General features: G+C 41.3%; 1 protein-coding gene across 2 annotated transcripts in view; it reads left to right on the forward strand.

The window, feature by feature from the left end:
• The window catches only part of DUSP16 (dual specificity phosphatase 16), a 67342-nt gene extending 50972 nt beyond the window's left edge, over positions 1-16370 (forward strand). For both annotated transcript variants that reach the window (XM_032184349.1, XM_032184358.1), the window contains 4 exons: positions 2466-2629; positions 7794-7953; positions 8619-8742; positions 12131-16370. In XM_032184349.1, coding sequence (XP_032040240.1) covers positions 2466-2629; positions 7794-7953; positions 8619-8742; positions 12131-13307 — 1625 coding nt within the window. In that variant the 3' untranslated portion in view covers positions 13308-16370. The remainder of the gene's footprint in view (positions 1-2465; positions 2630-7793; positions 7954-8618; positions 8743-12130) is intronic.
• Positions 16371-18301: the final 1931 nt, after the last annotated feature.

The raw sequence follows: 18301 nt of genomic DNA on the forward strand, positions 1-18301 counted from the left end.
TGATGGGTGTGGGCTGTCTGCTCTCCGGCATGGAAAAACATCTCACAGTTAAACTCCTGAAAAGCAGTACTGGCCATCTTTGGGACTTTGGAGAGTGCTGCCCCTGAGACACAGTGTGGTGGATTTCTGGTGCCAGCCTGTGCAGAAGCGTGTGCTCCACACTTCAGGTGGTGGGTACACTTTGCTGAAGCTCTGAAACCAGACTGCACTCTTAATTTATGCAGCTGAGGAGCATACTGGGCAAGACAAAAAGAATTTCTGCACCTATTTTGCACCTTCTCCTTCTTAAGACTCTTGTATTATTGCCTTGGCAATAGTTGGTCCCCCTCATGAAAAAGCGTCCTCCGCTATAAATGCCTTTCTCTGCCGAGTCTTTTCAGTTCTCTGAGATTTTGCATTTCTTTTTAAAGCAAGGGATTTCTTGTATTATTGTTTTTAGCAGGCTTCCCAATCTCTCTTCATGTTACCCAGGTAGATCTGACATGCTGCACTCCTCCAGGCCTGCTGCTTGTACCAAAGCTGTTTGTGGTGATGGTAGTTGACTCAAGTAGGTTTTAAATGACTCAAGGCACGCGGTAGTTAACTGGAATTTGTGAAATGATCAGAGATTCTTCGATTACACTGAAAATTTACAATGTTTTCTCTTTTCTCCTTCTAACAGATTAAACAATAAAAAGGGATCTGTATAATTATGACATGAAGATTGATTTTAAAAAATATAAAAAACCTTCCTACAGTAAATTACAGCTATTTTGTCTTATGATGTTTCCAAAGACAAGCATTGTCCTAGTTGTCTAAAATCACTTATCTAACACTAAAGACAAGTGATTTTTTTTTTTTTCAGTTAGGAGACTGTAACAAGAACTGCTGCTCAAAAAACTTTTGTTCTGAAAACTGCTTGCTGGCTTCTTTGTTTATCAGATAAAATGGGTTGCTACATACATGGCTATTACCTTGTGTTTTTTTTTTTTTTCTTTTTTTTTTTTTTTCTACATTTAATAAAGATACAGGGTTTAAAATCCAAAGAACAGACATAATTCAGGCAATGGTAATGCAAGCCTTGACAGAACCGTACATTATCTTATTGCTGAATAATTTTAATTCATGTCTTCAAACTGTAATAATACAGAACATAGCATTTGGCAGATTTAGCACATTAATACTTCACTTCCTTGATGATAAAAAGGTGTCTTGTTCTGCACAGGTTATTATTACTCTCCCTCCACTTACAGTTCCACTTGTCTCTATGTTTTTAATGTAAGGAAATAGCTGGGGACTTTGACTTTCTTTTGTGCCTCTCATCCTTACTAATTGGCTATTACATGGTGAAAACTGCCCAAAAAAGCCTGTAACATGCTGATTTAAGCAGCTGCCTACAGTTCTTCTTCAGACTAGATGAAGTATGTGAATGAACTGAGCTTGGAGTTCACCTAGTTTGTCAAAAGCTAGCTAATTTTTGTGAGAACATGTTTAGCTGAGGTGCAAGTTGGTTGCTGGAGGTCTGTTTAGTTTTGTTCTTTAACTGTGGGTAGTGCTGGTTGGACCACAGTTGGTAACAGAGATTTGTAACATAGCTCTTGCAGTGGGAGGGAAACAGGCATGTGGCAAAGCAAGAAAAGGAAATGGAGCTTGAGCTGTGTGTGTTATGTATTTGTGTCTACATCAGTCTCAACCTAATGCAGAGGTGGCAAATTATAATTAAAATGTTGTGGAACCACAGTATGGATAGGGCCTAATGCCCTAACTACTGCAAATGAAGAACCGCCTAGCAGCAAAGAGAGCACAGAGGGGCTAGTTTGCTAGGGGAATCCATGGTTCACCTCTTCCCATGCCCACCTTCCCCTGTAGTCGCTGTCTGCCTCACCTGCCCCTCTTGGGATGGAGAAGCCTTAGCTTGTTGTGGTTTTGAAATGTGAAGCCTCTTGCAGTGTGTTGGATGAAATACATTATTTCTGATCAGTATAGAAAATAATAATGCAGGATTTTAAAAGCAAACATTAATAACCACATATTGGTGATTTTACCAATTGAGAAAACATGACTTCTCCTAAATGCAGTCTAATTATAGACCTAATATGGGAGAAGGAATTGTTCAGAAAGCAATTTGCTGAAGCAGAAAGGCAAAGGTATGTGGTGGGTGTTGTGGGTTTTTGTTTTGTCTTAAAATTCTCATTTCCACATGTCCATTTGAATCAGAAGAAGCATCAAATCTGAGGAATGGAGAGAGAGAAACAAACAAACTTTCCCACCAGAGTGGGAAGACAAAAGCAGGCCTTGTGTTCTGACAAATGGTTTTGCACACTTAGGGTACCTCTGGGAGAGGTGTGCATATAGCTGTACAGGTTCCTCTGCTGGCCCTTTAATGCCCCTCCATCTCATGCAACAAATGCTGCTTTATGAGAATTGGTATGGGCACTGATGCCTCCCACAATGCTTGTTGGTAATGCACACTGTGCCTCTTACAGGTGGATTTGCTGAATTCTCCAGCTCTTTTCCTGGTCTCTGTGAAGGAAAATCCACGCTCGTCCCTACGTGCATTTCTCAGCCTTGTCTACCTGTCTCCAACATTGGTCCAACCAGGATTCTGCCTCATCTCTATCTTGGGTGCCAACGGGATGTCCTCAACAAGGTGAGCATTCTGGATGTTATGCTGTTTACATGGGTGAGTATATAATCTCCATGTGTCTTTTTCCATGCTTCTATTATACCTCATTATTACAGCTATAAAACCATCTAAAGTAGATCTAAATGATAGCCTTAGACAGCTTTATGCACAGCCTGCTAGGCAAGAACTAATGATATACAGTCCACATAAAGAATCCACGTGTCATGTAATAGGATAATTGATCTCTCTCCTTCCTCCTGGAGAAGATAATACGATACCTTCCTCAGTAACCTACCAACCAACAGCATGCTATTAAATCAGCCATTACAGTAGGTCAGGTAGTTTACTGTGTATAGCACCAACTGGTTTGTTTTGGTGTGTGTTGCATATTCATACAATTATGTTAATAGTTCTAGTGGGATGAAATAAAGATTGTCTGTCAGTATTTTCTCTAAACACTTACATACATGTTTTTTTTATACATGTATAAAGCCTAAGACTGGAACTATCCTAATAGTCCTATAATTAGATCATATTCATATACTCATTGGATTTACCTTGGTCTTTAAAATCTTCAACATCTTTGTTGCTATGTAGTGAGTCAACAATTCAGAACCTATTCACATATGATGGATGTCAAGGCAATTTCTTATTTTTCATACCACAAAAGTAATTTGTGGTCCCCACACAAAAGGCAACAGGTAGATTAAAATACCAAGTGAATTAAAAAAAAGAAAAATCTGCTTTAAGTGGTAGAGTATTAGATGCTTTTATGCTGTTTGTTTCAATATGTTAATGATAAGTGCTATCCTAAGCCCCACTGGGAGTGGTGGGGTCTCTTATTCTCCTTTAGGGCCAGGGACATTTGGGGATGTGAATAGAAATCCCATGCTGTAGCTCTTTAGTGAATAGTCTGAGGGGTGAAAGAGGCTGTTCATGTTACTTGCAGTAAATCAGTGCCTATAAATAGGTGTTACACACAGACACAGGATGCGTGCCTCACCAGGAAGGGAAACCAAGTGGTAGCAGTAGTCAGTAATTTCACTATAGGGCTGGAGGAGTCTGAAACTACTACAACTACTACAACTGCTACTGGTAAGCCCTGAGTGTGGCAGAGTGTTCTGTAGGAGAGTTTAGACCTGGTAGGGTGTCTCATGCCATTTCATTTACAACCTTGACAGTATTTCAGCACATGTCCATCACATAGCACGAAGCTCTGCAGCTTCAGAAACTTTAGAATTAATGTGGGGCTCCCAGGAATTGTTCAAATTTGCACTTCTTGACCTGATGCATTTCTTAACCATTTTAAGGAAAAATATGCATTTTATGAGTTCAGATCTGCTCATTGCTCGCACGTTTTTCTTCTTATTTAAAACAAGTCACAGGCAATTCTTTATTCTGAGCATGTTACTTGTTCACTGCACTGAAGTAGACCGTAGTGTCTTCATAATTTATGTCTTTAGTTTTGGTGTCTGCGTGTGGAAAATCTTAAATGGCTCTCATCTTAAGTAGTGGTACCCTTATTAACTTAAAGAAGCTGTGGGAACAAATGAAGATTTCTGCCTCTGAGAACAAATTTGATGCTTTCACTGCAATTGGCAGCTCCCAGTTTCCTGATCCTTTATAGTTTCTTGATTCAACCCAAAGTTAGTGATTGTTAGAAATGAGGATTTTAGAAATGCTAAGGGCAGTGAGGTGCTCCAGGTGGCTTGTGTTTGCTGCTGCTCTTTCTTCCACACTCTTTGCTTCTTGGAAAGCCTAGATCTTATGCAAGGGTTTTAGGGAAAGCAAGGAGGATGTCTCCCAATAACATGGAGTGCTCAGAACTACCAATAGCTGGTATGAAAGCTGAGAAGTGAAGAATATTGAAAAGGGAAAGGTGAAAAACAAAAAACAGTGATCAGAAGCAGAGTTCTGTCTCTGTTATGACAGTCAAGAAGACGGTAAGTGGTTAAGTTTGCATGTTCTAGTTTAATGGCCTTGCTGCTCTGTCAGTTACTGAAGATACGAAGTGAACTTTCTGTGAAAATTGTTTAATTCAAGTTCAGATTTTTTAAAATAACTTTCTAAAATATTCCAGTAAGATTCCCAACACTGCAAAATATAGTTGTATACATTGACCTTACTTTTGAATGCTATCCGTGAGGTCCCGTTATTCCTCCTATTTCACAGACATACTCATTTCTCTGAAATCTAAATGTCTCAAAAATACCTGCAAAAAGAAGTCTTCATTTGCAATGCAGTTAAACGTAACGCTTTAGAGATGTGAATTTTCAGCATAGCTTATCAAGATGAGGTAATCTTTTCAGAATCTTTAGAAGCTTATCTCTGAGTGCAGGGGGGAAGAAACATCTGTCTTGAACATAGATTGTCCTGCAGCATGACCTTTTAGGGACACTGATGCTATTTGCCACTAATGCCTCTGCTGATAATGATTGATGTATGGAAGATAAGCAAACACAAATGTTTGGTTTGTGTCCTTGAGCAAAACTAATGATTGCTTCAGAAAAGTATTAGGAGATTTTGCTTTATGGGTTTCTTTTTTAATGCTTAACTCTGAAAATGTTTATAGATTTCCTGCAGTTGACATGCTAAGAACCTCATGAAATTTCTGATCTCACTCTTCAATGTGTTCTTTAAATAAGTTGGGGATCAGTGGTGCTGCTTTACCTAAATGCATGTATTTGCAAAAAGTGTACTTTTTCACCATTACCAGATTTCTTTTACTCTGGTTAACAAAAAAGTCCATTTGACTTGTTGGGTCTTCATGTGATATATTGGTGGCTATCAGTATCAAATGGCAGTGCAAGAGGGTATGTATTTTGACAGAAAATCTGTTGATTTTCAGATTTGTGAAAGACAGACACACTAAAGTCTAACTTATACATGAGTGACAGTGTCCTCTGAGAAATTTAGGAAAACGTAAAAAATCTGTTTGGCTGTGGGCCTGAATGAGTCTCCTGCTTACGTCTCACATTTTGTACCAGCATTAGAGTTGTAAAAGTTTCTGCTTTGCTCCTTACCTAACTATTCTGTTTTTTAATTCCAGACCTGGATTTTATTTCCTGGAACAAAATAACATTTTAGGGTGCCATTAATTTTAAGATTAAACAAGTCATAGAATGTAAATAAGCTGACAAAAGAGCATTTACCTTCTTTTCACAAAGTTGTTAGTATTAGGATTTCTGGATCTTCCTCCCATCATAATTCACTTCTTCCTTTTGGATGTCTTACAATGAAGGCACTGTTATGGTTATTATATTATAGTGTGTTGCGCAGGGAATGATTGATACTTTAGAACAGAAGGAAGCATGACTTCTTTCTTTAGCCTTGGTCTCAAAGACAAGTACTAACACATTTTTGCTTTTTTTTTTGGCTCGGTGATTTCAGACTTCGCATCTGCAACATTCTAATTCCCATTTGGATAATCAATTCCACACTGAAAATCTTACATAACTGTGGAATTGTGATCATTGGACCATGCAGTCCACCAGCACTTATGCTTTAGACAAAATAATAATAAAAATAAAAAAGAGAAGGCTTTTATTTCTAAATTCACCAGCTTTCCAGCACTACTTAGCTGCATCCTCAACAAACGTGCATCATGAAAGTCCATTTCTTAGTGATACCTTCATTGCCTCCCTCTTGTGTATAAGGTTGGGTGACTTCTATGCATACTGTGGCTCGAGACTGTGCATGTACCTGCTATTTCAGTTGTTTGTTGTTTACCTTTCGGGCGGTAAGTGGTGACTATAGGTGTACAGGGTTAGTATTTCAACTTAGTGGCCTAAACTAGATGCTTATTTTACAGAAGTTGATGCTGAACAGCTTGGGATCCTAGAGTTGTAAGGCTACATGGCTCAGCACAGTCACAGATTCTGGGGCTTTCCTTAGCACATGTAAAATACCATGGTAACTCCTGTGCCAAGAACCCCAATCCCTCTCTGACTAATTCCAACAATTCCAAAATTTCCTTGCAGCTCTGCTTTTAACCTTTCAGTGTATGAGAGTTTAAATATAGGAAAGGGAGGTGAGACTGTGTTGTCTACAAAAGGCATGCAGGGCTGGAGGGAAGCATGCTGTTTGAGTTGGGGAGATGTTAAGGAATAGAAAAGGGGGACATTGGTGACGGTGCTGAGGAGCTGAGCTGTACTGGGAGTATGACCTAGAAAACTAGCAGTGTTGGAAGAATTAAAGGTGAGAAGTTACCTTGACACATTCAGCCCTTTTTTGACCACTGATGCAAATCATATTTATTTGTCATAAATTATATTTATCACAATTATTTATACTTATATTGTTTATATATTTATATTTGAATTTATTTGTGATAAATTATATTTATTTGTGATAATTTGCTCTGCGAGCAATTGCTCAACTCTTGTTCACCTTAGATGTTTATGTTTATGGTATAGAGTATATTCATTAGTTTAAGGTACCCACGTCTTCATACACCTCTGGATATGCCAGCGTAAGGGATTTGGGGTGTAAGTTTAGTGGAGTTGTCCAGAGCAAATTTGTCTCACTAGCAGAGATTTATGTAAATTCACAGTTTATAACTGCTACATAAAGCATGTAGTTAAGTGAGGATGGATTTGATACACTTTCTTCTGCAAATGGCCATGAGATTCCCTTCCTCCCCTTCAGTCCTTTGTTCTCACTGAAAATTTAATTTATGCCTGCATATACGTACTTGTACGTGTTCATCCCTTCTACGTACACACTGCAAAGTACACACAGTGTACCCGTGTAGTAACTACCACACATTATTTAAACTGCTCTGATATGTGATCCAGAAAACATGCATTCAAGTCAGCGAACTACATGTGACATAACTACTTGGTTATGTCACCTTGTATGGTGAAAATTTAAACCAAAGAAGCAAAAAAAAAAATGCATTCTCTTGGAAGCGATGCTTCATAGTAACAGAGAGTATTCCACCATTATTTCTGCTCTGTGTTGCCTTTGTTCACTTGGACTTTGCAGCCTGCATATTATTTGGTCGCAGTGGATGTCTTGTTAAAAATTGCTTGAAGAATCAAAAGCCTAGAAGTCAACTTTTTCAACAAACAATGCCCCCAGTAGTTTACTTTTTCGCTTTATTATGTGTTTTGAGTTTGTGGTCTCTTTGAAATGGCCCAAAGGTGTTGTTTGACTTCTCTAGTTTTAATCATTCTCTCTTTCATAGGAGCTGATGCAGCAGAACGATATTGGCTATGTACTAAATGCCAGTAATACCTGTCCAAAGCCCGATTTCATTCCGGAATCCCATTTTCTGAGAGTGCCAGTGAATGACAGCTTCTGTGAGAAGATTTTGCCTTGGTTGGATAAATCAGTTGATTTTATAGGTGAGAAGAAACTTCATACTGGCTCTCTAAAACAGTTGTTGGGTAACTCTGTGTCTGACTCCTATCTTGGCTGGAGGATACCTGAGTGCTTTCTGGGTGGTATGAAAATACCCTAAGGATCTGCGTATATGATCACCATCGCTTTATAAGTACAGAAGCAAAATAATACCAGGAGATTCTGCCTCTGTGTGTTCCAGCACTTACAGGAAAAAAAAAAATACTTTTTAAGAGCACAACTCTGCTTTCTGTCATCCTGGTAGACACCTGATACATTCTTGCAGAGAATGAATTATAAAATTAGACATACAGATCCTGTCTTTAGCTTTAAGCAGCGAGCTAACAGATGAACTGGCCAAATTGTTCCATCATGAATACTTGCTTTTTACTTGCATATAAAATTAGAAACAATCACCTTTCCCAGAAACCTAGATAGGGTTACATTAATATAAGTGAAGTATGCTGTAACTGCAGTGTTTTCTGTGTGTAGTCACATGCTTTTTCTAAACCCAGTGCAGTGATGGAGAAAATAAGTGCTTTTTATTTAAAGCTTCCATGAGATCTGTAATTAGCAGCCGATTTGGAAGTTCTGAACAATTTCAAATAGCATTGTTTTCCTTGCAAACTTTTAAGTGTGGTATAATGCTGCTGATTTCTTTGGTATGCAGAAAAAGCAAAAGCATCAAATGGTTGCGTGTTAGTCCACTGTTTAGCTGGAATATCTCGCTCTGCGACAATCGCTATTGCATACATCATGAAGAGAATGGATATGTCCTTAGATGAAGCTTACAGGTAAGGAGAAAATTTCTTTTCATGCTAATTCTTGTGCCTGTCAGCTTGTTTTTAAACTGATAAAAGGTTACATGGCCAAGGTAGAAGCAGACGTTATTTATCCTGTAGTTCATTGGCCTCTGGGCACTCTTGCTTCAAACACAGGTTTCCTCCCTAAAGAAATCAAGGGTTGTGTGCAGGCATTGTGCACCTAATGTTAATTCCCTACCTGCAAAATGCTCATGTTGGTCTTTGCTCTAAATTTAAACTGCTTATTAACTGTGAGTGTGTATACCTGTATGCACACACATCCCACACAACAGCATCTTGTAAAAGAAAGTGAAATGGATAGGGCTAAAGAAACAGAACTGAGGATATTTATCATCCTGCTTGTGGCAAATGCTAGACTGCATCTGTTGACTTCAGTTTGGTAATGCTCTCAAGGAAGTGCCTCCAGGTGAAATGTATAGGAATTAAGAAAATGACTTTGTTGCTAATGAGCTCAAACAAAAACTCTTGGAGAAAGTATTTTGAAGTATCAGCTCTTTGTGGTATTAGAGAATTCTTGTGGGGAATAAATACCCCTACCTTTTTAACCTTTCAAATCACAACGTTGCTGTACTTAGATTGTGAACACTGTATTACATTCCAGGTGACTTCGTTGCCGTTTACCATGACTTCTCTATTTCATTTGGCAAACTGCTTTTTGTTCCTGTGTTGCACAGAAGACATTGGCTTTCTTCTTGACAGACCTTATAGGCTAATTGGCAGGGCTGACGCACCTCTATCAGACGTGTCTTGCAGAGGCATTTTGAACATTTGGGCTGGAGCAGGTTGAGAGGAGTACCTGCCAAATCACTACTGTGTTTGCTACGACCATTTCTAAAACTGTGATGACAGAAAGAACAGCTGATATTCTCCTGTGTGGGATGGTTTTCATGGGGCATTTTCTTTAAAGCTAATAAATGCATATAAGTATGTATGAGGTGAAAAAAGTTAATTCAAGATATGCCTGAATGCAGATGTCTTCCATGGCATTCAAGCCTGTAGAAGATTTCTACCAGTGCTTGATTTTGTGCAGTAATTTCCACATGTGTGATGAAATGGTTAAGAAGCACATGGTTAAGAATGGTTGGTTAAGAAGCACAGGTGACAACTCACAATTACAGAGGTAGTGATGCTATGGATGAAATGCTGGGTATGGATGGATAGGCTGCAAGATCTGAGCTTGGTTTGCCAGACAGTCTAGCTGATCTCAGGCTATAGTGCTCTGGAGGTTAGAGCTGTAGAGTACCAAATACTTCTAAAAGGCACACATGTAAGTGAACCTCTCACTGAGTAAGGAGTGCTTCTTCGCATTTTTCCATGACATCTGTGCATTCAATTCTAATTTGCTTCTTAACCAGAAGTGTGAATTGCGAGAGATGTGCGAGAGATGAATCATCCTTGGCCTTTTTTCTCTTTGTACTGGAGATGCTGAATAACTACTGGAAAATTTGAATTTATTTTACTATGATCTGATTTAGTGAGAACAATCTGCAGCACAGTTCACTTATTGGTTTGGGATCTTTTGCTGGCAAAGCTTAAAAGAAAAATATTTTTTTTTCTGGATAAATGAAAGACATTAGATAAAATGTTTGTCTGACACTTAACATTTAATGTCACCATTTTATTTTTTACTTGAAGTGAAAGATCTGAGGAAATATGCCTTTTTAATCTGTTTTATTTGTACAGTGGGCTATACAAGGGAAACAAGTATCAAAATCAAATGTTATGCACGTTTTTCAATTTGAAAGATAGTGCATTTTGAAATGAAAAAGTTTGCAAAGCCTTACAACTTTGCAGGGGTCTAGGAGACTTTCTGGATCCTTTTTCATAGTTAACCTAGTTTTAAAGTTAAGAGCCTCCCATAGTTTGGGGTGAGAGGAAGAAAAAGCTGAAGGAACACGGTTGCACTTCATAGTGGAAGTTTCCACCATCGTTTTGTGCAATCTGATCTTGCAGGTCATAACATCAGCTGTTCAGATAGTTAGCAGAAAAGAATAGTGCTTGCTGTGTTTAAAAAGCTAGGTGTTGTTGAAGTTGTTTGGCAATGTCCAAAAATTCCTTTTCTTTTGTCTGTGCTTGCTTGCATTTATGCTAGCGTATACATATATGCATGAGTACACTTTAGAATTTTTATCATTCCATTTTTAATAACTGCACACTCACCTTTTGTACACATTCCCAGAGAGATTTTCTGCCTTTAATAACATCTAATTTTCTCAGTGATACATTATATGTGTGTTTGTAGTAGGTCTCAGTCATTCATTATTTGTGTGTTTGTACTAGGTTTAGCTCTTCAAGGTCTCTTCCCCTGTTAATTCCCTTGTCATCTGGTACCTTCATAGTTCCAGGAATGGCTGAAAAAAGAAAAAGAAAAACAAACAAACAAACAAACAAACAAAACACAACACAGAGGAGGGGCAGGATTTGGGCAGCTTCTCTTTTACAGATAGAAAGAGATGTACTTTAGCTATATTACAAATCGGACCGGCAAAAAGTCTGCTTCTGTATTTAACTTTGAAGTACATGACATGACTTGTAACATTAAAATGTTTCTTTCATTTGAAGTCCTGATTCAGGGAAACATTTTTAAGTATGTATTGTGTCTTGTCTGTATGCAGCTGAAAAGTAAGTTCGTGACTGGCCCATGTATGAGCATCAGGCTGCTTCCTACAGGGCTGGAGAGTACATTACCTTCTGTACTGATTTGGTTATACTGGTGCCTTTTTACTGTTGGACACATGCAGAGTTGTAAAGATGTTTTTGTTTTAATGCTGCGTTTGCTCCTTTTTATGTTTCTTTTTGATGCTCATATCAGCGGTCAATAGCAGTACAGGGTAGAAATGACTGGCATTTGCTGTGCAAGGTCAGCATATATCAGAGCAATCTACCTGACAAAGGTAAAACAGGATAGGAAGCACTGACTGTAGCAACAGCATGAAAGAATGGTGAAAAGAATATGGGATTTTTGCCCTTGAAGAGTGGGAAAGGTGGTCTACTTTCTGCTTTGACGCTATTCAGAAAACTTGAGGAGCTCTTCAATTCAGTCACACCAGGGTAGCCACGGCAATGTGGAAAAAAAAAATCCTCAAACCTTGCTGTAGCCATCACAAAGAAGTAAAAAAGAATGCTTTCTTTTTTCCCGTTCTTAGCTGCCTTTAAGTAAACTATGCAAGAATCCAGCATTATCTTGCTTAAAAGCTGCCCTTTCTTCCTTCCATATTACCTGTGCTTGCCAGAACCTCTATCCAAGCATCCTGACTAATTAAGATTAGGCTGTTAACCCTAGAATGATGTGAATGTTATTTCAGGTCTGAGCAGCAAGTTCTTAAAATAATTCTTTTCTTTTCCCCCCTCTCTGCAGATTTGTGAAAGAAAAGAGGCCAACCATTTCTCCCAACTTCAACTTCCTGGGCCAACTTTTGGACTTCGAGAAAAAGATCAAGAACCAGAGTGGTCAGCCTGGACATATCAGTAAGCTGACACTTCTACATCTGGAGAAGAGCAGCGAGCATGTACTGGTCCCGGAAGGAGGGCACAGCAACCTCTCCACTAATCAGCTCTGCATTACCGCTACCTCCGAGATTGTGGAACAGAAGCCCATGGACTCCGGGAGCACGTCATGTGCACACTTGCCTTCCCTGGAAGATGGCCCGCTGGTACAGGGCATAAATGGACTGCACGTCTCCCTAGATAAGGTGGAAGACAGTAACCGGCTGAAGCGGTCCTTTTCTTTGGACATCAAATCTGTGTCCTACTCAGCCAGCAGCAGCTGTGTGGCTGCATCTGTTCAGGGCTTTGCCTCTTCCGAAGACACCCTGGACTATTACAAACATGCGACTGCGTTAGAGGGCAGCAGCAAGCTGTGTCAGTTCTCCCCGGTACAGGAGGTCTCAGAGCAGACCCCCGAAGCCAGCCCCGATAAAGAGGAAGCAGACCCTCCCAAGAAACCCCAGAACACTTGGCAGCTGGACAGCCAGAGCAAACGGCAGCATGTGGGGAGAGCTGGCAGCAGTGCCGCCACGCAGCGGTCACTCCTGTACCCCCTCCACCGGAGCGGGAGCGTGGAAGACAACTACCGAACGAACTTCGTCTTTGGCCTTTCCACCAGCCAGCAGCATTTGGCGAAGTCTGCTGCGGGGATGGGCCTCAAAGGCTGGCACTCGGACATCTTGGCTCCTCAGACGTCAGCTCCATCCCTCACCAACAGCTGGTATTTTGCAGCTGAGTCCTCACATTTCTACTCGGCCTCTGCCATCTATGGGAACAGCGCTGCGTACTCTGCCTACAGCTGTAGTCAGCTGCCCACAGGCTGCGACCAAGCCTGTGCTGTGCGCAGGAGGCCAAAGCAGGGTGACCGAGGTGACTCCAGGCGTAGCTGGCATGAGGAAAGCTCTTTTGAGAAGCAGTTTAAGCGCAGGAGCTGCCAGATGGAGTTTGGGGAAAGCATCATGTCAGACAACAGATCCAGAGAAGAACTGGGGAAAGTGGGCAGTCAGTCGAGTTTTTCAGGCAGCATGGAAATCATCGAAGTGTCTTGAGGAGCAGCATACTGGCGTGACTGTATCGGATTTGCTTCCCCCTCCAGGCTGCTCCCCCAGCATTTAAGAGGTCCCTACAAATCTGAAAAGAACAAACATCACACAGAAGGTGGGGAGGGAGGAAATGCGGGGCTTCACTGTGAATGCAGTGACTAGATTAATACAGCAAGGAAATGACAAATGAGCGTCTGCATGAGGAGACCAAGTGCACTGTTGGGTTTTTCTTCTCCCCTTTCCTGGAGAAGGGCAGAACATTTCAAAGATTTTTTCCCTGACAGAGGAAGCAATTACATGCAATGGGTTGCACATCCTTTCAGTGTTTTCAAAAGGAAACTCTCATGGTATCGAACCATATCTCTGGTTCCACTGAAACATGCTTCTACCCATCAAAGCTAGTTTTATCCTCCCTTCCTCATGCCCCAAGTCTTCACCAGTGCACCTTAGCCCTGACACTGAGCCAACCTCTGGAGGGAGACGTTTTTTCTGTAAGAAAGGAGACTGGGAGTGATTCCAAAGGAAGTAGGGACTGGTTACAGCAAGGCTGGTCTGAAAATACAGTTCAGGCAAATGTAAATAGTGGTGTAACTATTGTTCTAATGGATAGGCTTTAGGTGATTTGTTAGAGAGCTGCTTCAGAGAAAAAAACAGTACCTCAAAAATATAAAAAATAAACTAGGGCTTTATGGCTGCCGGATGCAGGTAGTCAGTTCATAAGCAATGTGAACAAGCGATGACTAGCCACATTAGATTTTTTTTTAAAGCTGTCTACGCACAAGTGTTTCAGATGGCTTACTAGTGATTCTTCAGAAAGACAAATGAACCATACTTATGACCATTACCCCCAGTCTTTTGAAATATAAAATAAGCAGTATTTTTTTTTTCTGATATTTAACTGGCTTCTGGGAGAGGGATGTTTTTGCTTCCAAGCTATAGTGGAGTGGTTAATCTTTAGGGCTACGTGCAAGAGAAGCAGCTGGTACAAATTCCTCTTGCCAATTGCCAATTCAATAGATGGCTCTTGAAATTTTTTGTTTTGTTTTGATTTTAAAGCAAAAATTAGTTGTAAGCCTTGGTGGGATGGGCTTTTGTTCAAAACTGAGCAGTAGTGCTAAGGAACTGCTCCTCATACACAGCTCCAATCACTTGTGCAGTGAGGGCAATTCAAGTTTGTTGGTTTTTTTTCTACCCCTCCACACTCCACACCCTCGCAAACGTCCTCACCCAAACCATGAGGCTCAAGGTTTGCTGACCTCATCCAAGAAGGAGAGGTCTGTTCAGCTGTCCAGGGAAAACAGCAAGGGAACTCCAGAGTCTCATCTCATAATGTGGTGTGAAAGAAAGAGGGGTTGAGAAGAGACAGCTTTAACGGAAAGCCTGCTCACCTTCTGCGCTTGCAGATCCAAAAGAACTTTAATTTTGCCTCTTGTCCTCCGTCCCAGTTTAGGGCCTCGGTTTCCCAGTGTGCTGATGCATGATTTGGCTGCAGATGCCCCTAGCTGTGCTGCGGCTGGCCAGTGCTCTGATCTCTGATCCCCACCAGCCTGGAGGCTGTGCCAGCACGAGGAGGTGCCTGCCCTGCTGCCAGCAGGAGTGTTCCATGGGCGATTAGGCACAGCGCTCCTTGTGCTGTTTTTGACAGTGAACCAGCTGCTTCCCTTCCAGCTTGCGAGTCTTATGGTATGTTGGCTGCCATTTCGCCAACTGCTACGTGCGCGTGCTTTGCTGTAAGAGGCTTACGGTAGGCAAGGAGTGGTACCAGAGGCACAACGCAGAGCTTCAGCCATCATTCTTGTACATGGATGGAAGCTGCACACATTATTTAAGTCCTCCCCAGGGCTCCTCAGCACATGCATATGTTTGCGGGGGGGGGGAGGGAGAGTGGGCAATTATATTGTTTTGTCCAGTGTAGGCAGCTGAAAATTATAAATCAAATGAAACAAATACTTACACCTGGCCAACAGCTTTTAAAAAAATCGTCAGCGGCAAACTGAAGCCCTAATTCAAGTCAGCAGCTTGGGTTATGTGTTTTTTGTTTTTTACTATAAGTGTAGCTAGTTTATGACTCAAATCTCAGGTTTTACTGTATTGAAAAGTGGAGAAGATTTTGTCATTGTTTTGTCTTGTGGCTAGGATGTGACTTAATTTCCTACAGTGGACTGTTTTAAATAGCACTACAGCATTGATTAACTTGATCCTAAAAAGTGCAAACGACACACAGAGAGGCAGCAGCAGGAGTAGCTGAACCCAGAGGCTGTGTTCGTGACGTGTGTGTGAAATGCTGGGTAAATGCTTGTGAAAAAGGGGTAGCCTGGGCAAGGGACAGGTTGACACCACGCTGTAAAGCATGTCAGGTCTTCGCTTCTCATTAAATGTACTGCCACTTGTCTCTGCTTACATACCAAGTGAAAGTGATTACATTGCAACTATGCGTGTGTATACACACATGGAAACCATTTAGCAGTGCTCCTCTCAGCCAGACTTCAGTAAGGGCCCGTGTCTTATTTGATTTAAACCAGTTAACAGGGGTAAACACAAATCAATCCCCACAGGCAGAAAGATAGTTTTCCTAGGTCTTGTGCTCACTCACAAGTGTGTTCTCCCCTGTCTCTCTATACACACAAGTAGGTATGGTTGGGGTTTAATTTGGTTAATCTCCTTCTGAGGAACTGAAATTTGGTCATCTGGCTCCTCGTGATTTCCAATAAGCTATAGTCACCAACTGAATCAAAGCTGTAGGCTTACGTTAGGGGACAGCTTCCTGTAGGAGGAAGCCTTAAATTCAGATGCTGTGCAGGGTGGTGCCCTGTCTCATTTCTGAAATGGTGTCCTATACCTGAACAATGCTGGAAATGGTTTCTAGAGGTTTGGAGAGCAAAGTGGAGGATGTGAGGGGGGTGGGGGTGGGGGAACGTGTACATGTTCAATATGAATATAACGTTTTTTGGTGTATGGAAGCTGTTTAAATGGTTCAGAGAGATGTGAGTTTCTCATCTTGTTGTGTCATGAGCATTACCTGTATGTTATGATGAAATAAAATCAGAAATGGTACCTGTTTATATAGAACGGGTGAGGAAGGAGCCTCTGTGCCTCTGGGTGCGTCTGGCTATGGTGTGTGCATTACCTGGCTGCAGGAGGACCGGCTTCCCTGTAGGCAGGGCTAGCAGGAGTCTCGTCCTTACAGTACGTATCCTTCTCTGCGGATGCATGCCTGTCCATGGATGACACAGAACCAGTGGCTTTGGACTGCTACTCATATGCAGTGCTGACTTCACAACCACGGTACAGTTGTGAAATCTCTTACCTGCTCCTGTTCACTATACTTCTTCTGTTCTGCTCCCTCAAAGCGAAGCAATGGCTTTTTCTGTGCTGCTTCTGCGCTGATACCTTGCAACAGCTAACGCTGGAGAACTCAGTTACACCATCTCACAGAATAGCAGGCCAGTTCTCCTGTGGTTAAACTGATTGTTCGCAAGACAGCTGTGCTAGCCTTTCTGAAGCAAGTGTTTCAGTGTGTTTAAATTACCTAGGATGAACTGTGTATTTTTATTTTTGCCTCCCATACTTCTTATTTGATGAAGAATATAATCACATTAATACTTCTTTTGCTGGATTCTGCCAGTCATGAAGCACTGGGAACAACTTCTGAATGCTGAGGGAGAGGTATGCCCCTTGTTGCCCATTTAGAGAATAGCTTATACAAATGTAGTTATGTACTAAATTTAAGTCCTGCACTAGGGCATGGATGCCAAGGCTACGTCCTTAGATGGCAAAGCTCAAGCCTCCAAGTTTGAGTAGCAGCATCTTCAATCTCAGGTGAAGTAATAGAAACCTTTTTAAAGAGAATTTAAAAGCATTATCCCAGGAAGGGAAGTGCAGAAAGTTTGGCCTCTAGAATAGACTGTACTATCAGCCACAGCACAGTTAACAACCTGTGTGGCTTTTTATGCTTGCTTTCCACAACTACGAAGTACCTTCCGGCTGTTACACAAAAAGCTTGCATCCACTGCACAGTAAAACATAAACCATGCACAATAACAGTCCTAAATGGCATTAGCTGTTATCCTACAAAATAGGTTCACTTAAACACTTACCTGCTCTGGCTTCTTTCACTCTTCTTCAAGGTCTAGTTCTGACCTCAATAACTACCTTTACAGGATGCTTTCTGAAGCGTGTACTTCACCTTTTGCCACTCTTCCCCTTGCCTGCTTTGCAGGACTCGCTCCATTCTCCGTCCTATACCATCCTCTCCATCCACTCTTGCCCATGCTGGTAGACAGCCCTTTACAGAGACAGTCTAAGCCCATTCCAGTCAAAACTCAAGAGGCAACTGGAACCTGTCACATACTGTTCAACAAGACTTAATTTTCAATTCATTGATTGGTGTTACTGGGAAGGGGTCCTGGGGTCACTGTGTTCCTAACCATCACAGTTGAATTCCTAGTGAAGGGGGCTGAAAACAGCAAAAACCTCCCCTCAGTATGGATCAGGTAGCCTTGTTTTTGAGGGGGGCTGGGGAGGAGAAAAAAAAAGAGTGGAAACATTATAATGCTGTGAGCTGCTGTTTTTACTAACTACATGCTCATCTGCTAGCTGCTCCTTATGCTTGGACTCACAGCACAAGCCTTAAATAGCTTCGTGCCCGAAAGTGCTGGTATCAAAAACCCAGAGCAGGGGCCTGGCAGTCCTCCTGAGGACAACAGCAGAGTCCTAACAGGGCTGCTACTGCCCCTTAAATTTGAAATTACTGAGATTCAGTAAATCTCCCTTATGTATACATCTTAATAAGACAGCCATATCCTGAGTAAACAGACCTACCTAGCTAGCCTGTATTTGTTCTTCAAGTTCCTGAGGTAAAAGTAAAGTTATTCTACAACTTGTAGATATTTCAGTATTACAATATGCCACTACTATTATACACACAAGAACACAGCAGTGAACACAGTCCGTAGTGTAGCAGCTCAGACAGGTAGGTGAATGTTCCCTTTGAACCATGC

Source organism: Aythya fuligula, chromosome 1 (genome assembly GCF_009819795.1).
Source record: "Aythya fuligula isolate bAytFul2 chromosome 1, bAytFul2.pri, whole genome shotgun sequence".
Classification (NCBI taxonomy): Eukaryota; Metazoa; Chordata; class Aves; order Anseriformes; family Anatidae; genus Aythya; species Aythya fuligula.